At 47.4% G+C, this 21,640-nt stretch overlaps 1 protein-coding gene across 1 annotated transcript; it reads left to right on the top strand.

Moving 5' to 3' along the window:
- Window positions 1–937: 937 nt before the first annotated feature.
- On the top strand, window positions 938–19,799 carry tg (thyroglobulin). The gene is made up of 49 exons (XM_074684214.1): window positions 938–1,007; window positions 1,486–1,594; window positions 2,225–2,322; window positions 2,423–2,578; window positions 2,711–2,870; window positions 2,952–3,058; window positions 3,146–3,289; window positions 3,368–3,553; window positions 3,633–4,126; window positions 4,200–4,581; window positions 4,657–4,686; window positions 5,839–6,069; window positions 6,194–6,298; window positions 6,418–6,495; window positions 6,573–6,676; window positions 6,758–6,869; window positions 6,953–7,114; window positions 7,237–7,422; window positions 8,854–8,981; window positions 9,084–9,228; window positions 9,337–9,495; window positions 9,585–9,728; window positions 9,933–10,097; window positions 10,193–10,297; window positions 10,387–10,496; window positions 10,622–10,727; window positions 10,840–11,040; window positions 11,139–11,309; window positions 11,393–11,479; window positions 12,010–12,081; window positions 13,519–13,656; window positions 13,750–13,926; window positions 14,004–14,118; window positions 14,330–14,409; window positions 14,665–14,811; window positions 15,224–15,289; window positions 15,361–15,495; window positions 15,581–15,745; window positions 15,827–16,031; window positions 16,168–16,255; window positions 16,349–16,499; window positions 16,569–16,771; window positions 16,870–17,043; window positions 17,153–17,290; window positions 17,369–17,556; window positions 17,658–17,762; window positions 17,891–18,031; window positions 19,388–19,569; window positions 19,699–19,799. The coding sequence occupies exons 1-49, from the start codon at window positions 938–940 to the stop codon at window positions 19,797–19,799; spliced, it is 7,206 nt and encodes a 2,401-aa protein (XP_074540315.1).
- The last annotated feature ends 1,841 nt before the right edge of the window (window positions 19,800–21,640 follow it).

Raw genomic sequence — 21,640 nt, 5'->3', positions numbered from 1 at the left:
ATAGTTTTATTACGGTTTGTTTCAATGTTTCTTTTAAGGCACCTGATGACGCTGCACAAAACACAGTGTAATAACACTCTAACAAAAAGTTAAGAAAGAAATATAGATATGTACAAAAGTTAAGTTTTCCTCTTCTCTCATGGACCGACTCTAAGCCCCTCTGCACCCTGACCCTGCTCTCTGAAGTTCCCACTGAAGCCTGCTAGCCTCGCACTAACCCAGTGTTGTAACTTAAACCACTTTCACCCCATGAACAGGAGCTATCTCACAGATCTGACCATGGACCTGGTTTGGTTTGAGTTTCTAAACTTGTGGGTCACCCACTTCAGTTTCTGCCAGATAACTTCCTCTCAGTCTCTAAACATCTGGTTCAACAAATACAGATTATCATTACTGTGAGAAAACAAAATGCAAAGGGTTCACCAGGGGGGACACATGAGATTTAAACGTTTTGGCTTCACTTCTGAGGAAGGGTTTGGTCTCCCCATGGAGCTACCCTAACCCTGACCCTAATCCTTAAGATCTATGTTAGACATGACCTCATGAAGTGGGTTAAAGTGAGACCAGAGACCTGTGAGTAAATAAACAGTTAAATCTGATGAAGATTAGCATCACGTCCAAACTGAGGTACCATTAACAGGTCAACACTCAGTTCACCTGCTGCTCAGGTGAGACGGCTCTGAGTGCTGATGGGACAAGAACAGACGTCAGACTAACGCTGCCCCCCCTCACTTGTACGTCTCATCCAATCAGACGGCTCCACAGCTCACCTGAGTGCCCCCTAAGCTAAGGTGAAGGACTCGTGGTTCCAGTGAGAGGTCAGACAAGGACGCAGGAGAGAAGGAGGAGGAGGGTGTGACGGTCCTCCTCATGGTGACTCAGCAGGTCTGCAGGTTTATAAACAGGTCCAGGTTCTGAGACTGGCACCACAGAGACCATGGCCTGGCTGCTCGGGATCACCTGCATCCTGGTCTGCTGCCCGCACCTGCTGCAGGGCAAGGCTTCAGGTAAGACCACCTGACATGACCACCTGTCTGTCTCTGTAACTCTCTATAAAACCAGTTTGTGGATTCTGCAGCGGCGTCTCATGTTTGTGGCTGAGGCTGAGTTTGAGGACTACAGTAGGTGGCCATGATGTCATCCAGGTAGAAGAGGCCAAGCCTTCAGGTGTCCTCGCTAACAACCACAAAGCGACAAACTGTTGAACTAGTCTGCAAACGTGCTTGTTTCTGCCATTAAGATCCGCTCTTTAAATGGCTGTGTATGTGGTTTCTGCTGTTTCTGCACACAGCCCCTAGTGGACACTCCAGGAACTGCAGTTAATCTTTTTTTTATATATATATATGTATTTGATTGATACATTTTAGTTTATATTTTTAACACTTGAGCCCTTGAATGGGATGCTAAGGCTATCTAACAGCTGTCAATCAAACACTAATCAACGTAAGTTACCTGATGATGTCACTTCCTGTTGTCACTGTGCAGAGTACCAGCTGGAGACTGAGACTCTCAGTCAGTGTGAGCTGCTCCGAGGATCAGCTGCTTCCTCACAACAAGGAGATGTTCCTCACTGCTCAGAGGATGGCAGGTTCAGGTGAGTCTCTGCTGCTCCTTCATAACTCACCTGTGATACCAAAGGAAAACAAAGAGAATACAGGAGACACAGGTAACACAGGTTACATAGGTGACATAGGTAAAACGAGTAACACAGATGACTAAGGTGACACAGATAACACAGGTGATACAGGTATTAAAGGTGGCACAGGTATAACAGGTAACATTGGTAACACAGGTGACACAAGTAACAAAGATAACACAGGTAAACACAGGTGGCACAGGTAACAGAAATAAAAGGGTAATACAGGTGACACAAGTAATACAGTTGACATATGTAAAACAAGTTACATAAGTGGCACATGTAACAAAGATAACACAGGTGGCACAGGTAACAAAGCTAAAAGGGGTTATTCAGGTGACACAGGTAATACAGGTGACATAGGTGACATAGGTAAAACGAGTAACACAGGTGACTAAGGTGACACAGGTAACACAGGTGAAACAGGTATTACAGGTCGTATAGGTATAACAGGCAACATGGATAACACAGGTGATACAAGTAACAAAGATAACACGTGTGTGTGTGTGTGTGTGTGTGTGTGTGTGTGTGTGTGTGTGTGTGTGTGTGTGTGTGTGTGTGTGTGTGTGTGTGTGTGTGTGTGTAAAGGCCTGTGCAGTGCAGTGGACAGGGTCAGGAGTGTTGGTGTGTAGACGCTAAAGGTGGTGAGGTGGCTGGGACTCGAACCAACAGCTCGACTCCTCACTGTGAGAAACACACACACTTAAACACACACTATTTAATGATCAGGTCACACACACAGCTGACAGAATAAACACCTGTCTGCTCTTTACCTGTCCCTCTCAGGTGCGTCTCCCTGCCAGCTGCAGTCCGTGCTGCGTTGTTCCCCTTCAGGTCAGTTTGAGGCTGTTCAGTGTGACACCAGCAGGGGGCAGTGTTGGTGTGTGGACCAGGATGGTATGGAGCTCTACGGGACCAGACAGAACAGGACACCTCAGCGCTGTACGTACGGACACACACACACACACAGATTCACACAGACATTAGTACACATCCAATCACGTAAGGTCTGCTCTGATTGGTCCCCAGATTAACTCACAGTCATATGACACAAGGTTGACCTTTGACCCTCAGGTCCAGGTGATTGTGAGGTGCGATCACGGCGCCTCCTCCACGGCTTCGGCGCTCCATCTCCTCCTCAGTGCGCTGAAGATGGCAGTTTCCTCCCCGTCCAGTGTCAGTTCATCAACACCACCGACAGGAAACAGCTGGACCTGCTGCACGCCTTCAACAGGTGAGTCACCTGGAACACCTGGGACTCTATTTCTCTGCAGGTACCACAGGTGACTTTATCAGTGTGTTTCTCTGTGTTCAGGTTCCCTGAAGCCTTTGAGACGTTCAGCAACTTCAGGAAGTTTTTCCCCGACGTTTCCTCGTACTGCTTCTGCTCCGATAGCCGAGGACGCGAGACCGAGAACACAGGTAAGAACACCTGTCCTCATGGAGACAGAAAGAACAGAGCACCATCACTGTTAATGAAGATGATGACAATGTGTCTTACCTGTCCAGGTGTGGAGCTCCTCCTCTCTGAGGTCTATGACACGGCATTCTCTGGTCTTCAGTCCGGTCGCTCATTCTCTCAGACCAACATCTACAGAGTCCTGCAGAGGAGGATGCTGGGAGTTCGCCTCGCTCTTACTGGACACTTCAGATGTAAACAACCAGACAAACACTGGTTTCACTGGTTTTAACTGGTTCACTCTCAATAACAGGTCATCTCCCTCTTCTCAGGCCCCTCCCCCTGTGAGGAGGAGCGGCGAGTGGCGTTGGAGGTGAAGAGCGTGTTTGTTCCATCCTGTGAGAGCGGAGGAGCCTTCAGTCCCACTCAGTGCCAGCAAGGAGGGCAGTGCTGGTGTGTGGACCCCACAGGGAGAGAGGTTCCTGGGACCCGGCGGAAAGGAGACGCCCCGAACTGCAGTGAGTAAGAGGGCAAAGGAGTACGAGCCGAACCTCCACGTCTCCACGGTTTGTCTAATTCATTCTCCTCCTCCCTCAGGTTCTGGTCCTGCTGACTGTCCGTCAAGGCGTCGCCTGGCTCTGTCCCGCCTCTTCTCTGGTCCCATCAATCCTCCCTCCCAGGTCTCTGATGGACCCATGTCATCCTGCCTCTCCCTCCTGGACCCTCTCAGAGACCTCCTTCCGGTGGAGTCAGACCCCATCTCCTTCCTGTCTCAGCTGGTCGAAGTCCTCCACGGTCTCTTCCCCTCGGTAGGCGGGGCTCTGCAGGCTCTGTCTCGCTCCACGCCGCGCCGCTTCCAGGAGAACCTGTTTGGAGGGAAGTTCCTGAAGAGCGCCGCCTCCTTTAACTTCAGCAGGGCGCTAGGAACTCAGGGGGCGCTGGGTCTGGACCGGCTCTCCTTTCTGAGCCTCAGGAAGAACAGGGACCTGGTCCAGACTGTCAGCAGGGCTCTGGAGGACCCGGCCTTCCTGTCTGCTCTCCAACACACACTGAAGGGACTGAGCAGCTCACACACTGACTCTGTGGACCAGGTCAGGGTCCAGACACACACATACACACACATACAAACTCACACAGAGTCTCATTGTTTTCTGACGTTCTCAGGTCCTGACTCCTCTCCTCCGTTCCTGCTCTGGAGTCGATGGCGGCGCAGCAGCGGTCTTCATCCCAAGCTGCTCCCCCTCAGGAGGTTTTCAGGAAGTTCAGTGTCAGGGCGCCGCCTGCTGGTGTGTGGACTCTGAGGGTCAGGAGATCCAGGGGTCTCGCACCACCGGGGGTCGACCTCAGTGTCCGTCCCGCTGTGAGAGAGCGCGAGCGATGGCGCTGAAGGTGCAGGGAAACTTGGCCGCTGGCGCTCAGATCCATGTCCCAGCATGCTCGGAGGACGGGGACTTCCTGCCACTGCAGTGTGTGAGATCACGATGTTTCTGCGTCGACGCTGAGGGGAAAACAATGACCTCAGGATCCCCAGAGGGCGCTATTTCCTGTACGGTACCACATAACATGAGTAAACGCAGGGACAGAGTTCGTAACATCTGAGCATGCTCTGTTTGTGTTTCAGGTCCAGAGAGAAAGACAGCGACACCTGCAGGTCAGACTCTTCATTGTCTTCTTCTATATCATCATGATCATCCTCCCAATGACACCATAATTTGAGATGACCCTGGTTCCATGCTAACTCTTTAGCCACACTGGCCCTGTTCAATGCTAACTTTTTAGCCATACTAACCCTTACAGTAAACTTAGTTTGATGCTAGCTCTTTGGCCACAATAACACTGTTCAATACTAACTTTTTAGTCACAGAAAATGTTGTTCGATGCTAAATTTTTAGCCACACCAATACTGGTTTGATGCTTACTATTTAGCCACACTGACCCTTACAGTAAACTTAGTTTGATGCTAACTTTGTGGTCACACTGACCCTTTTCAATGCTAACTCTTTAGCCACACTGATCCTTTTGAGTGCTAACTCTTTTGCCAAAGAAAATGTTGTTTGATGCTAAATTCTTAGCCACATGGACCCCGGTTTGATGCTAATTCTTAAGCAACACTGATCCTGTTTAATGCTTACTTTTTAGCAATTGTGACCCTTACAGTAAACTTAGTTTGATGCTAACACTTAAGCCACACTGACCTTTTTCAATGCTAACTCTTTAGCCACAGAAAATGTTGTTTGATGCTAACCACTTGGCGACACCAAACCTGTTTTGATGCTAACTCTTAAGCCACACTAACCCTGTTCACTGCTAACTTTTTAGCCACACTGACCCTTACACTAAACTTAGTTTGATGCTAAATATTTGGCCACACTGACCCTGTGCAATGCTAACTCTTTAGCCATACTAACCCCTGCAGTAAACTTAGTTTAATGCTAACTATTTAGCCACAGCAAATGTTGTTTAATGCTATTTTTTTGCCACATTGACACTGAATTGATGCTTAACATTTAGCCACACTGACCCCTACAGTAAACTTAGTTTGATGCTAACTTTTTAGTCACACTGACCCAATTTAATTCTAATCCTTTAGCCACACCGAGCCTTTTCAGTGCTAATCCTTTGGCCACATAAAATGTTGTTTAATGCTTAATTCTTAGCTACAGTGACCCTGATTCAAAGCTAACTCTTTAGCCCCACTGACCCCTACAGTATACTTAGTTTGATGCTTACTCTATAGCTACACTGACACTGTTCGATGCCAAACCTTTAGCGACACCAAACTTGGTTTGATGCTTGGTTGCAGGTGGGTGCTCTGCAGCCTTAGCAGAGGTCACAGCCTTCAGACAGGAAGTGAAGAGCATCATCACCCTCTCTAGCTCCTCCCACCTTCCTCTGGGGTATGGATACCTGTTGGCTGAAGGTTTGCGTCTGACCCCAGAGGAACTCCAGGTCAGCCAATCAGAGGAGGAGCTGCAGATCACTGATAGGCTGCTGAGCCGCTCTAAAGCTGCTCTCCGACTGGCTGCTCTGTCCAGTGAGTCACAGTTTGATTCAGTAACACAGATTCAGCCGTCACACTGCTCTGTTCACACACTCACACACTCACACCAACTGTTACTGCTTGGTTTCATTGCTGAGTGTGTGTCTTTGTTTTTCAGCTGTTCAGATGTTTCTTCCTCCTCAGCGACGCTCGTACCAACCGTTCACTCCACAATGTGACGCAGACGGACTCTGGCTGCACACACAGTGTTACCACAGCACAGGTGACACCCACACACACACACACACACACACACACACACACACTCACACACACACACAATTCACCTTGTTGTGTAGAGTTGTGCTGAGAATGTGTGTGTGATCTCATGTGTGTGTTCAGGTCAGTGTTGGTGTGTTGATGAAGACGGAGAGTACATCCCAAACACTCTGACCAGCCGCTCACTACAGCTGCCTAAATGTAAGCACACACACACACACACACACACACACACACACATTTAAATCCATTATAACATCTTTGGTTCTGTCCTACAGGTCCGACTCGCTGTCAAAGAGCTCAGGCTCACACGCTGCTCTCTGGTTGGATGAAAGGCTCTGACATCACAACGCCGTCATCGTTCAGCCCGCAGTGTGAGGAGGTAGGACCGAATCAAACAGTCTGAAACACCTGAGCAGGTGTGAGAGGAGGACAAAGCATCTTATCTCTCATGGTGTTCCAGGACGGTCGCTACTCGGTGCTGCAGACGGGGGGCGCTGCAGGCTGGTGTGTAAACCCACTGACCGGAGAGATCATACAGGCGGCTACACCAAGCGCTGGAGGACAGCTGACATGTACACACACTCTCACACACACTCATGATGCATTCACTGTCCCTCTTCAGTCTGTAAATCTGTAAACTCTGTGTTGCGTTCAGGTCCCAGTTGGTGTGAGTTGAAGGGTTCTCAGTGTCGCCCTGATGGCTCCTTCATCCCACTACAGTGTGATGTCACTTCCTGTTGGTGTGTCTCTGAAGACGGGCAGGAAGTGGGTGGGACCAGAACTCCTCGTCAGACAGGAAGGACACCATCATGTGACCGTAAGCGCCTCTCAGTGATGGTGTTTTTTTAAAAACTGTTGAGTCTTGGACTTAGTCAAACACAGTGACCCCTGGTGGACAATAGAGGAACTACTCTGACTCTCTTCTGTCTGTCTCTTCAGGTCCTCTCTGTCCTGCCTCTGTTTCCCATGGTGCACTGGTCTGTCGTCCTGCTGTCGATGGCTCTCAGAGCTGTGACCTCGTCTGTAACCATGGTTACCAGAATGCACTTTCTGTCAGCATCTTCCTGTGTGTGACTGAGAGCGGGCAATGGGACGGAGATGCACCGCTGGCAGGAGCCTGTCAAAGTGAGATTTAAGCAGACATTACACAGATTTAAAGGGACACTACACAAATTTAATGGGCCTTGCTTGATAAACATTTCTACCATCTTTAAAATCACTACAGGCTTTTTAGTTTTTATACATTTCAATAAATAAATTTCACTTGTAGGCAGCCCTTGTTGTTTGGCGACATTGCATTTTTGAGTAATGACGTCAAACAATATGAGCCTCTATGTTGCTGCTTAAAACTAAGCTGAATAAAACTTGCTGCTTAAAACTAAGCTGTGTCCCTGAACTGGGAAACAACTAAAGACGAGTTATGAGGAACACCTGAAGTTGATGCCTGACATTACCGTGGTGGAAAAGTCCCATAACTAGCAACAGAAACAGAAGTATTTATGTTTCATCACTGTAAAAAAACTAAGGCATGGTTATCTGGAAGGACATGTCTCTATTAAACTACAGCATTACTGCACTGTACTTTACTTCCCACTGTCGTTATTGCAAGCAGCATATGGCTAATTGAGCATTCATGAGGTAGACACAAAGTAGGAGCTGAGCATGCTCATGGCAACCCAGGCTCACAGCGGTGAAAACATTGCTTAAGCTAATGGAGGGATTTTGATGAAGAGCAGTTGCAGCTGGATTCATCAGCTTAAAGAGCTGCTAATAATAGCTAATAAGCTATGGGACAACTAGTTGTTTACTGAAGATACTGGTTGTTAGATGTGTGAAATGCAAAATAATGCCAATGAGAAGCAGCTAGCCAAACTCTACAATCTTTTCTATCCATCTTGCAAGCAAATAGATAGAATTAAGGCCTTTGCCAGTCATTTTCAAGTTCCTGTGATGTGTAATCTGTGTTAAAGGAGGGGCTTAATAACAGAATAATCAGCTCAGATTGAGTTTGGTTTTTCATTGTTTTGGACTCAGTGGAGTTTTGTACTGACATATGTGGCTCCAGCCTTGCTCTTGTGGGAAATGATACTGATATCAACGTTTGAGTTCTTGGCTGTTTTTTTTTTACCGCTGAACACATTTTTTTCTTACTTTTTTTAATGAGCGAGAGTGGTCTGAAAATTTGCCTAGATATAATGATTGAGCAGCTGAACTGGCAATTCCATCTGTATCCTGTGCACCTTTGTACATCGTCTCAAAACGCACTTCACAGGCAAATAAAATGGCAACCTCTGTATTTCTTAAAAGGTGAAGTGAAGTTGAAAGTTTTTTAAGGAAATGACACATTTTGTGAGTTGCTAACAGTCAATTTTGGTAAAATAGGGAAATAACTACTTTTGAAGGCAAACAAGTGCTGAAACTCAGGGTGCCCTTTAACGAGACATCATAAAGATTTAAAGGGACATTAAATGGATTGAAAGTTTTATAATCGTGTGTGTGTGTGTGTGTGTGTGTGTGTGTGTGTGTGTGTGTGTGTGTGTGTGTGTGTGTGTACAGTCTCTCAGCCTCTTCAGTCAGTGTCGTCCTCTCAGCTCTGGACGTTGCCCTCATCCTGCTCCCAGATCAGCAGGATTCAGACTCAGCTGTCGGACGCCATGAGGAGCAGGGGGATCTGCTCTGCTCAGGTAAACACTGAACTCACCTGAAGCCACAGCTTCACACTTAACCTGATACATGTCTCCTAACCTGTGATAGACAACTCTTTGTGTGTGTGTGTGTTTGTGTAGCTCCCCTTGGGTCACTCTGTGTCAGTGTGTGACGCATCAACGCTGCAGCTGTTATGTGATAACAACACGCTGAAGGTAACAATCAGATTCACTGCCGACCTGTCTGACCTCCCGACCTCTGACCTCCCAGACCTCCACGATGTCAGTGAGTAGAAATGAGCTGACCTTTGACCTCCAGCACTGCCACCGAGGCCCATCCACCAGATGAAACACGCTGAAAATTAATAAATGGATCTTTGTTTTCCTCTGACAGGTTTGTTCCTCAATGAGTCCACACTTCTGCAAAGGATGCAGGGAATTATGGGTAATATTAACTCCGTGCTTACATCAGAACCCACACTGGTTTCCATGACAACCCCATCATTCGGCTGTGTCCGCGGTTACCACCTGGCCTCAGATGGTGACAGCTGCGGTGAGTCAGACCTCAGAGGACTCTAACTCCCATCATGCCTTGGTGTTTACACCTCACAGTGATGTCATTAGTTATCTGTGTTTCCACAGTGGTGTGTCCTGCGGGGACTTACTCCAGAGAGGGGACGTGTCCTGTGTGTCCTCAAGGAACCTATCAGGACGAAGAGGGGCGGGACTTCTGCAAAAGGTGTTCCAGAGGCTCCTCACCTGCTGGGGCATCATCAGCCAATCAGTGTGAGTCCTGGACCCCTTCAGGTTTAGAGTACACCTGACTCAACTGTAGCGCCCCCTAAAGGACAAATACTCCACATGGTTGAGTCTGACAAGCTCAAAAGATTTAACCGTTTTCATCTGAAACTGGTCATGTGACCACCTGGCAGGGATACAGAGAAGACATCAGTGTGTACTTACCAGTGTGTGTTTGTGTGTGTGTATCAGGTGTGACAGAGTGTCAGAGACGGGGCCTGCGATGTTCAGAGGAAGGTAACTTCCTGCCAGCACAGCCTGACTTCCTGTCTGGCACGTGGAGGTGTGTCAGCAGTGAGGGGGGGGAGCTTGAATGGACAAGCAGCGGGAAACCTCTGACTGATGACGAGTGCTCAGGTGACATCTCAGCAGCCAATCAGAGAGTACCTTTCTGTTTGTCACATTAGGTGGGTTTTATTGATTGTGTGTGTGTGTGTGTGTGTGTGTCACAGTTCTCAGGAGGTTTCAGCCTGTTCCTGCATCGGATGTCACTGTTGGAGCTGAAGACGCAGAGATCCTACAAACTATGACGTCTGACCTCACATCCTGTGTCCAAGGTAACAGACTCAGACAAGTTAGTCTGTTCAAAGGTCAAAGATCAAAGGTCAGACTGCTCCATGGTTCACTTCCTGTGTTTACCTCCCAGCGTGTGCAGCGGAGCCATCCTGCCACCATGTGGCGCTGTCTAACAGGCAGACTCAGTGTGAACTGTACAGCACACACACCATGAACACACACTGCAACACCTCCCAGCAGGTAATCACTCACACACACAAACCTTGAGAAACTATGCCTGGGTTATCCTCAGGCACAGCTGCTAAGGTTTATGGGTAACGTAGTGTTTGACATTATACTGACGACATTACGCTCTATGTTTTCAGACAACAGGGTTTCTGGGTAATCCTCAGGCAGAGCGTTTTGATTGGCTGAGCTGCTCAATGAGAGTGAGGGGCGGCGCTTCAGATCTTCTTGTCATCAGGAAAAAAGGTACTGTTGTCATGACGACCAGGCAACTGCTGCCTCTTAAATGATCTCAGAGGTAACTGTGTGTGTGCCTGTGTGTTCAGGTGTTAAAGTGTGTGTATACCTGTGTATTCAGGGGCGGAGTTCTCCACTCTGCAGCAGCAGCAGAGTTTCGTGAAGATGAGGATGAAGAAGGTGATCTCAGGTGTGTTCAGGACTCAGGTGTTCTCCTCAGAGCGGACCTCTCTGAGCGACGCTCACCGTTTCTGTCAGGATGGCTGCAGCCGTGACGCCTGCTGCGAGGGATTCATCCTGAACCAGAACGTCCTGAACGGAGGTACGGCAGGTGTCACTGCTCACCTGAGGGGGCGTGTCAATAACAGACCAGGTGAATTAATCAATTAAAGCTGTGTGTTTTCTGCCCCGCCCTCAAAGGTTCTCTGCTCTGTGGTTGGCTGAGAGCTCCATCAGTCCTGATGTGCGGAGATGAGGACTGGGACGTGATTGGACAGGGGAAAGCCAAGCGTATCTGTGGTGCGGGGCTTAGCTACAGTGAGGATCAGAAGAACTTCCTGTTTGAGTTTGGAGGACAGACCTTCAGCATCGGTAAGGATCAGACTCAGAGTCCAGATCACCTCAGAGAGAGTGACTGAGAGGATGAGAGGATGTTTATCATGTTCCTGTTTCAGATGAGTCCGCTCTGCCCGCCGACAGCAAGAACAAGAAGGACTATCAGGCCTCCATCATCAGCTTCCAGGCCGTCTACCTGAGCACAGGTACGCAGAGTCCAAGTTTAAAACCTTTAAACACTCAGAAAACACAGAGAGACAGGGAGGGAGAAGGATAGAGACGAAGCTCCTAACAGCGTTTATTCTCTCTTCAGCCACACAGGTTAGACAGAGACAGCAGGAAGGAGGAGCTAAATACAGACGCACAGGTAGGAACAGATCAGGGCTGACAGGTAAAACACCTGAACTCTTTGTCTGATCCTCTTCATGGTCCCACAGATTAAAACAGAAAGCAGGACTATGGACCCAAATCCAGACCAAAAGGCAGACCGGGACAGATCAGGCATTTAAAGATCCATATAAACAGCAATCTACCTAAATATGTGTGTTTACCTGAGCACATATGCCACGGGAAGTAGAACACCTCAGACAGGAAGCTGAACAAACAGGGAGTGTGTAGATGTCTCAGGCTAGGTAGAGCTCAGATTTAGCACACCTGCCAGGTCAGACAGCACACCTGCCAGGATGTGAACCTGTTTTTGTTTCACTGATGTTTGTGTGTTTGTTTGTGTTTTCAGATCCAAAGTCAGCTGTAACTGGTTCTGGTTCGGGTTCCTGTGCAGCAGCAGATCTGGGTCCTCCTCTGGATGGTTGGTGTCAGAGACAGAAAACTGATGAAATATTAAAGATGATTTAATCTAATCTAAGTTAAATTGATCAGGTGTGTACGTGTACAGTCAGTTTGAAGCTAGTATTAGGTCACTATGAGGTCAGAGTCATCTCAGTTTGAGGTCAGTTTGAGGTCAGTGTTATCTCAGTTTGCAATCAGTGTAAGGTAAGTTTGAGGTCAGTGTAATCTCTGTTCGATCTTAGTCTGAGGTCAGTTTGAGGTCAGTTTGAGGTCAGATGAGGTCAATTTGAAGTCAGTGTAAGGTGAGTTTGAGGTCAGTTTGAGTTCCGTGTGAGGTGAGTGTAAGGTGAGTTTGAGGTTAGTGTGATCTCAGTGTGATCTCAGTTTGAGGTCAGTATGAGGTGATATTATCTCAGTTTGAGGTCATTGTAATCTCAGTTTAAGATCAGTGTGAGGCCAATTTGAAGTCAGCGTTTTCTCAGTTTGCAGTAAGTGTAAGGTGAGTTTGAGGTTAGTGTGATCTCAGTGTGATCTCAGTTCAAGATCAGTTTGAGGTCAGTTTGAGGTCAATATGGATCAGTCTGAGGTCAGGGGTTAGCCTGAGGTCAGGGGTTAACCTGAGGTCAGCCTGAGGTCAGGGGTCAGCCTGAGGACAGTCTGAAGTCGGTTTGAGGTCAATGTGTGGTCAGTTTGAGGTCAATTTAAGTTCAGTGTAAGGTGAGTTTTATGTTTGTGTGATCTCAGTGTGATCTCAGTTTGAGCAGTATGAGACGAGTGTCATCTAAGTTTGAGGTCAATGTAATCTCAGTTTGAGGTCAGTATGAGGTCAATTTTAAGCCAGTGTCATCTCAGTTTGCAGTCAGTGTAATCTCTGTTTGATCTTAGTCTGAGGTCAGTTTGAGGTCAGTTTTAGGTCAGTTTGAGTCAATATGGATAAGTTTAAGGTCAGTTTGAGGTCAATGCGTTGTCAGTTTGAGGTCAATTTTAGGGTCAGTGTAAGGTTAGTTTTAGGTCATTTTAAGTTCGGTGTAAGGTGAGTTTCAGGTAGGTTTGAGGTTAGTGTGATCTCAGTGTGAGGTCAGTTTGAGGTCAGTGGAAGGTCAGTGGAAGGTCAATGTCAGGTCAGTGTGATCTCGGTCTGAGGTCACTTTGAGGTTATTTTAAGGTGAGGTTGAGGTCATTGTGAGGTCAGTGTGATCTCAGTTTGGGGTCAATTTGAGCTCACTGTGACAGTTACACAGAGTTAACCATGAAACTCTCTGTCACACTGAACTACTCTGACACAAGTCTGAGAATTCATCCTTCAGGGCTACAGACAGAAAAGGTTCCTGAATGTTCCTCAGCCTCCTGAGCGCCTGAGTAGAGAAAAACATTTAAAGAAGAAAGAGAAAAAAGAGTTAACTGTTTTCTTAATGAGACTCCTTATCAATTTGTGTGTGTGTCTCTTTGTGTTCAGTTTCAGTGCAGGAGAAGTTTGAGTCTCTGTCGGAGGACGACGTCCTCGTGGATCCCCAGAGGAAACTCTCCATGCTTTCTTTCTGGCTAAACAAAAAAAACTACAACTCGCAGCAAGCTTTGCTCTGGTGCCTCACACGTAAGTCACAAACTCTGAGGGTTTCTGATGAAACTGCATGTATGAACACAAGTGACTCTGTATGTGTTTGTGTGTGTGTGTGTGTGTGTTCAGGTTGTGAGTCAGAGCCTCTCTGCTCTGTGGCTGACCTCTCGGACTCGGACTCTCGGGGGTTCTTCAGCTGCTCGTTGTTTCCTGACAGCAGAGTGTGTGGAGCGTACGACAAACCTCTGAGACAGCCCTGTCGCCCCCTGCTGGACAGAACGCCCAACAACACCTACAGCAAGAAAGGTACACACCTCATGTCAACCTGCTTTAACCCTCAGCTACAGCTTTCACTAAGCTTTGTGTGTGTGTTTGTGTTTCAGTGATTCTGTCTGGAGCAGTGAAGAGTTTCTACCAGAGAGTTTCCTTCCAGAAGATGGTTTCTTACTCCGTACGCAGCAGAGTTAGCGTGTCAGGAAGCACACCGCTGTCTGATGGGTAATACACACACGCACACACTACAATTTCTACAATTTGCACTTTTGTCCAAAGCAAGTCTGGATGCTGAATCTCAAGGTTTAGTGATAGTTTCCTTTTTGTGTGAGCTAAGGAATAAAACTTCCCACCTTACTCTTTAAAGTTCGAAGCTAAGTAAAACATTAAGTGTGTGTTCTGTGTCTGTTTTCTGTGTGTGTGTGTGTGTGTTCAGGTTCAGGGAGTGTGAGCGGCGCTGTGATGAAGATCCTTGTTGCCGTGGTATCGGTTTCGTCAGAGACACCAAATCAGCAGGTGACAATAGAAAAACATGTTTGAACATTAAGCCCCGCCCCCTCCACTAACAAACTCACCTTTACCTGGTTTGTAAAGCATTAGCGCCCCCTCAGGTGTGTCGGGTCCACAGTCTCTCAGCTCTGTAAAGTTCAGTGACTCTTTTGTTTGTGTTTTCTCTGATGATCCGGTACGCACAGCTTTGCGGGAGCCTCATTGGTCCATACAGCTGTCAATCATGATGTCACATGTGTCCTAAAATATGTTGTGTTTCAGGTGATTCAGACGTAACGTGTCTGTCCCTGATCAGTCTCGGGGTTCAGACCTGCAGTGAGGACGACATGACCACCTGGAGGAGTCAGGACTGTAAACCATCTGAAGTCAAGACCACACCGGATCCCTTTGGCTGGTACCAGAAACCAGGTGACACAGTTTCCTCAAGCTAGTAGTGACCATATTTGGAGAAGGGGGTGGAGCTAGAGAGAACAGCCAGACAAACTGTGAGGTCAGAGTGTGCCGGAGTAAAGCCAAAATGACTCTTTCTGATTGGTTAATGTCTGAATGTGAAGAAACACCAACCAATCAGAAACATCCTGCTCTGTTCTTTGATCTTATGGAAAGCATTCCGGAATGCTAGCTTCCGGAACAATGAGTTCCTGAGTGCTATGAAGGCTCTTAAAGAGACAGTAGCTGAAACAGACTCACTGCTTGAGACAGACTCTAGTGGACACTCAGGGAACTGCAGTTCCTTCAGAGTTTGTTTCATTTTTAGGCCTCTGATGTTTCTGGCAGAGTAGGTCTAAGAGTGTGTAACAATGTGTGTTTGTGTGTTTAGTGAACCAGTGGACGTCCTCTCCGGCGCTTTGTCCTCCATTCAGGCTGCCGTCTGCTAAAATCACTGGTGAGCCTGAAAACCTCCAGACCCTCTAATGCTGACTCTTCAGGTCCAACTCTTCAGTTTTGTGTCCTCAGGGTCTCTGGATCAGTGGCGTCTCCTCTCTGAGTCCGCCGTCCTTGTTGACCCGTCTCTCTCTAAATACGATGTCATCCACATAAGCCGGGACATCGCCAGTGACGCAGTGAAAACGAGAGACTGGTGTCTGCACGGTAACCAATCATAACAAAGTAGACTGTTAACATCCTGTGAGCCACTTGTGACATCATTCTGCTTCCTGTTTACTTCCTGTTTCAGCCTGTCAGGAGGCGGAGTCTTGTGCAGCAGTGTCTCTCAGTGAGGTGGAGTCTGCTGCTCGCTGTGTCCTCTACCCTGACACCACAGTCTGCGGATTGGGCTCCTCCTCCTCCTCCTGCAGGCTGGTTATCAGAGAGCCCGCCCCCCAGGTGTACATGAGAACAGGTGAGCCAATCACAGAGCAGGATGTTGGGTGACTGTAGTACAGTGAGATCGCTGACTTGTCCCTCTTTCTTTCTTTCTCAGAGCTGTCCTCAACGGCTACATCCATCACCATCCCGGGTCATGGCATCCTGCAGGGTGTTGCCGTGGAAACAGCAGTGGGCTCAGACAGGAAGTCTGTTGTTGAGTTCTTGGGAGTCCCATACGCCCGTCCACCAATCGGATCACTTCGCTTTGAGGCAGCTCAGCCAGCTGATTGGAGTGGAACCTGGGACGCCACCAAACCTCGGTACATGGATGTCACCTCTCACCTGTCTTTTTCTCCGTCTCTCTCTGTCACTCTGTTTCACACAGACAGCCTCTAGTGGGCACTTGAGGAACTGCAGTTTTTATCTAAAGATTGATTTTTCTCTCCCTCTCTGTAGTCCTGCCTGTATCCAGCCTGGTGACATGGACTCTGGGTCCTCCAGTGAGGACTGTCTTTACCTGAACATCTTCGCTCCTGCTGCTCAGGTGAGTCTCCGAGCTCCTCCTTCTTTCCCTAAGAGACAGTCAAGTCTTTATCGGAGTCTGATTTATATACGTGTGCTTGTGTGAAATATACAGAGGGGGCGTGTCCCAGTCCTGGTGTTCTTCTTCAACCCTTCCGCCAATCAAAACCCAGCGCTGTTAGATGGCTCCGCCCTTGCTGCTGTGGGGAATATCGTTGTGGTGACGGCCAGTTACAGAACGGCAGCTCTGGGCTTCCTAAGCACAGGTAGAGACACACACACTCACTCACAGAGACACACTGTGCATACACACCACTTACACACTCTGTCTGCAGGTAACTCAGGTCTCCATGGTAACTACGGTCTGTCGGACCAGGAGGCGGTGCTTCGTTGGGTTAACGCCCACATCTCTCTGGTGGGCGGAGACAACATGAGGGTGACAGTTGGGGCAGAGCGTCATGGGGCTGACATCAGCAGCCTTCATCTCCTCTCCTCCTCCTCATCCTCGCCTCCTCTGTTCCACAGGATGATGCTAATGGTGAGAGCTTCTGATTAGCCATTAGCTGTTAGCTGTTTTCCGCTAATGATTAACCTGCTACAGCTCTGACCCCCTGCTGTTCCTCCCTCATCCTGCAGGGCGGCGCTGTGTTCTCTCCATCACTGCTGCACACCCCCTCCACCTCAAGACGCCAGGCGCTCCAGCTCGCCAAAGAGCTGGGATGTCTGACCTCTGACCTCACGGATGATGACTCCATGGTCACCTGCCTCAGAGCTGCACCTGCTCACACGCTCAACGCCGCTCAGACAAAGGTGGTTCACGATCAAGCACAGGTCACCTGAGGGAGGAACATCCTGGTCTCTGTGTCTCACCTGTGTTTGTGTGTGTGTGTGTGTGTGTGTGTGTGTGTGTGTGATGCAGCTGTTGGCGGTCAGCGGTCCATTTCAGTCCTGGTCTCCAGTCCGTCAGTCGGTCTCAAACTCGTCCCTCCTTGGAGTCGACCTCCTGCTGGGGACATCAGAGCAGGACGGTCTGATCAGCCGGGCTCGCAGGATAAAGGTCAGAGGTCACTTCCTGTTGACAAACTTTCCTCTCCTGTGTTTTGGTCTCTCATGAATCCTGGTCTCTCTGGTCCAGGACTTTGAGGCTCTGCAGGGCCGCGCTGACAGTAAGACAGCATTCTACGAGGCTCTGAGCCGCTCGCTGGGAGGTGAGACAGGAAGTGAGCTCCTGAAGGAAGCGGCGTCCTGGTTCTATTCTCTGGATCACAGTCCGACTGCTTCTGGATACAACCTGTTCTCCAGAGCGCTCAACAACGCCACCAGGTGAGACTCCAAGGAACTGCTACCAGAAACACCAATGTTGGTCAACAAACAAAGCAAAAAAGCTAGAACCAAACCTTAAACTGTTCGTCTGTGTTTCTCAGAGATCTGTTCATCACCTGTCCCAGTCTGAAGATGGCTAGCCGCTGGGCTAACAGCAAAGCTAACGTCTTCATGTACCATCAGCCAGCCTCCAGCGCCGGCAGCAGGTACTGATTTTAACATCATGACTCAGCCGAAACAGGGTTAGCACTCAGGCTAATGTTAGCTCACCTGGCTAATGTTAGCTCTTCCTGTATAAGTGAAGTCCGTATTGATGACTGCTTCCTTTCTGCAGGGCTGATGTGTCTGTTCCATTGGATGTTCAGTTAGTGTTTGGAACTCCTCATCGTCCAATCAACTCTCAGCGTTTCACCTCCTCTGACCGACGCCTCTCTTTGGCTATGATGAGCTACGTGTCCAGCTTTGTTCGCTCCGGGTCAGACTGATGATAATTTTTCATGATGATGATGATGATGATGATGATGATGATGATGATGAAGATGATGTTTAATCCTAAAAAATGCTGACTCTCTGACTCTGACCCTCACTCTCAGACTCTCTGACTCTTCGACTCTCTGACTCTTCGACTCTTTGACTCTAGATCCCAGACTTTCTGACTCCTAGTCCATAAGACTTTCTGTCTCTGACTTTCTTTCTGACTTTCTGACTCTCTGACTCTCAGATACTCAGACTCTGTTTCTATCTTTCTGACTCTTTGACTCTCTGACTCTTCCACTCTCTGACTCCCGTATTCTTTGACTCTCTGATTCTCTGACTCTTCCATTCTTTGACTCTCAAACTATCTGACTCTGTGACTGACTATCATTCTGACTCTCTAACTCTCTGAGTCTGACTTTCTGTCTCTTACTCTTTGACTCTCTGCCTGTCATACTCTCTGACTCGCTGACTCTTTGACTGTTCAGCTCTCTGACTCCGATACTCTCTGACTCTCTGACAGTCTGACTCTTTGACTTTTCGACTCCAGATCTCAGACTCTCTGACTCCAAAATTTTCTGTCTCTGACTTTCTTTCTGACTTTCTGACTCTCTGTCTCTGACTCTCTGAATCTCAGACTTTTGGAGTCTTATAATTTTGGAGTTTTTGACTCTAAATCTAAAACTATCTTACTTTCTGACTCTCAGATACTCCGACTCTGTTTCTGACTATCTTTCTGACTCTCCAACGCTCTGATTCTTAATTTTTGTCTCTGACCCTTTGACTCCCTGCCTCTCTGACTGTTCAACTCTCTGACTCCCATACTCTTTGACTCTGACTCTCTGACTCTTCGACTTTTTGACTCCAAATCTCAGACTCTCTGACTCCTAGACTCCAAGACTTTCTGTCTCTGATTTTCTTTCTGACTTTCTGACTCTCTGTCTCTGACTCTCTGATTTCCTGACCCTCAGAGTTTTGGAGTCTTATAATCTAAGACTTTTTGACTCTAAATCTCAAATGATCTGACTCTTTGACTCTCAGATACTCCAACTCTGTTTCTAACTGTCTTCCTGACTCGCTAACTCTCTGAGTCTGACTCTCTGTCTATGACTCTTAGACTTTCAGACTTTCTGACTTTTTGACTCTCAGACGTCAGGACTTTGAATATACTTCTGACTCTCTGTCTTTTTCTGACTCTCCTTCTCTGACTCTCTGACTCTCTGACTTTCTGATTCTCTGACTCTCTGACTTTCTGACTCTCTGAGTTGGACTCTTGACGGTGTAGCTGTAGTACAGAAGTCCTCCTTCAACCAACCACTTCAACAAGTTCATTGACCTTTCTTCTTCTCTTTGTCAGGAACCCTAACCCGTCTGCTGTGTGGGCGGAGTCAGCTCTCCCCCGCTGGCAGCCGGTCCTGTCCTCTGCAGCCCCACCCACCTACCTACAGATAAGCCCCACCCTCCAGCATAATCAAGGTCTGAGTCAGAACGCGTGTTCATTCTGGAGCCAACTGGGATCCAAACTGAGTGGTCTAAGCGGTGAGACAAGACCAGAAGAGTCCACTTTATGTCCTCCTGCTCTTCATTTTTTATAAATTAAGTTAAAACATCATATCAGATGGTTTCTACCTCGTTCCACTCTTGTTTATTCTCCTTCTCTGACTCCAGGTAACTTGGGGGCGGAGCCTGTCCAGCCTGCGATGACCCTGGAGCTTCCTGTGGTTGCTCCATCCAGTCAATCACAAACTGAGAAAGATGCCTACAGTTAAACTGATGACATCATCACCTCTTCTTCATGACATCACTATTTCCTGTTTCCTGTCTTCAGATCAGTTTTTTTTTCCACAAACTTCTGTTTTGATCAATAAAAGCATTGAAACTACTCTCAGCCGTCTGACTGTGTGAGGCTAACATGAAGCTGCAGTTCCTCTAACAGCCACCAGGTGCTGCTGTTAACTCCTGAAACTCAATCTGGCAATAATAAAGAGGGACCACCAGCCATCAGCAGACAACCTGAAATAGAAATATGTCTCCCTCTCTGATAATCCGTCTGCGTCATCATAAAGCTGCGCACGCATCTTGACGGCAGACGCAGCATTTAGCTTCATTCATTCAGACAAGTTAGCGTTTTTTAAACATTAAATATAACCTGTTAGAAGCATCAAAATGTACGGTTGTTCTGTGGACAGCTGTCAAAAAATATACTACACAATAGAAGCAACTTCTGTCAAGTTTTCGACTGTTACAGCACAACCGGTGTTTCGGCGTTAATAGCGACCATGCTAACTGGTGACTTTCAGCAGACGGCAGCCTTGAGAGTCACCAGTTAACAGGGTCACACTTTACAGTGATACAGCAGTGACGTCTGCGTGTGTGTAATTAATTGTGTATTCTTTATTCAACCTCAGTTAACCAGGGTTGACTGCAAACAAACAATAATAACTGCTGATACTCGAAATACAGATTTGACTTTGATTATTTAATAAAAAAGTTGGTTTGGGGCTGAGGTTGTGACCAAACATGGACTCAGAATGGACAATAAATAATGAGTGAATCTACAAATAATGATTAACAGAAACAGATTTTATGATAAATTAGGGAATATTATGAAACAACGTTTACATCCTGGTACATGCTAGGTTTCTCGGCTAAAAACGTCTGTCCACCTATTATCTGTCCACTCACTGATATTTCACAAACCAGGGAGCGGTTTACCTCGTTAAAGTGATGATATTTAGTTTAAAAACATGTTTTTTGGTGGTTAACTCCTCCCTGTCAGTTGACAAACCATCATACTCCGCAGTGCTTCTGCACCCAAGTTGCGCGCGCATCTGCCGCTGTTGATGAACAAATAATCCCTCTATAAAGACAAGAGCTTTTAACTAACACTAACAATCACTATGCACTAACAAAGTGAACATGAAGTGACAAAATTTTACATTTTTAAACTGATTTTTTTGAAGAAATGAATAAGAATTTAGAGAAACGTTTAGGGTGGGCATGTTGAAAAATGGGTGGGCCTGGGACCTTTGCGCCCACCCATAATGCCGCCCCTGCCCACGCTCTGTCAAAGCAGAAGTGTGCTAAATTCATGTTTGATAACAATGAAAAGAAGGTGAGGCAGCCTCCCTCAGTATATAAAAAAAAGAGCACCACCCTGAAGAAGAATTTTAGCTGGTTATTTTTTCAAAGTTTTTTGCTCAGATTGTTTCGTTATGGAGAGTTTAATTTATCAAGAGATGTATTTCTGAATCTGTGTTTCTGCTCAAATGTATGATTTTTACTCCTCTCTGTCTGCAGGTTCTGACTGATCTCTGGGATCTGATACCAAAGTGAGTTTACTGCAGGTCAGAGGATGAAATACAGGTAATCCACCTTTCAACACACCTGAGTCTGGATGAGTCTGCACACCTTGACACGTCCATATCAAACAGACAATTGATGTTTCTTTTTTTATCAGGCGTCTGGTTCGAGCTGTGACCACAGAGAGGAGCTCTGTTCTCGAGCAGGACGGGAGGTGAAGGCCCCTCCCCCTCATGCTTCCTCCCCCCATATGTGCAGGTGAGTCAGGTGTATAAAGGAGTCTTTCTGTGGAGGGAAACAGACTCCA

This window comes from Halichoeres trimaculatus, unplaced genomic scaffold (genome assembly GCF_033239565.1).
Source record: "Halichoeres trimaculatus isolate MK-OKI-2021-1 unplaced genomic scaffold, fHalTri1.1 fHalTri1_scaffold_12, whole genome shotgun sequence".
NCBI lineage: Eukaryota > Metazoa > Chordata > Actinopteri > Labriformes > Labridae > Halichoeres > Halichoeres trimaculatus.
This window is presented reverse-complemented; position numbering and strand designations above follow the sequence as displayed.

Coding starts and splice junctions, on each gene's coding strand:
- tg (XM_074684214.1), top strand. CDS start 938: ATGGCCTGGCTGCTCGGGATCACCTGCATCCTGGTCTGCTGCCCGCAC. Junction 2,871..2,951: donor CTGCTGCACGCCTTCAACAG/GTGAGTCACCTG, acceptor CTCTGTGTTCAG/GTTCCCTGAAGCCTTTGAGA. Junction 9,729..9,932: donor GGCATCATCAGCCAATCAGT/GTGAGTCCTGGA, acceptor TGTGTGTATCAG/GTGTGACAGAGTGTCAGAGA.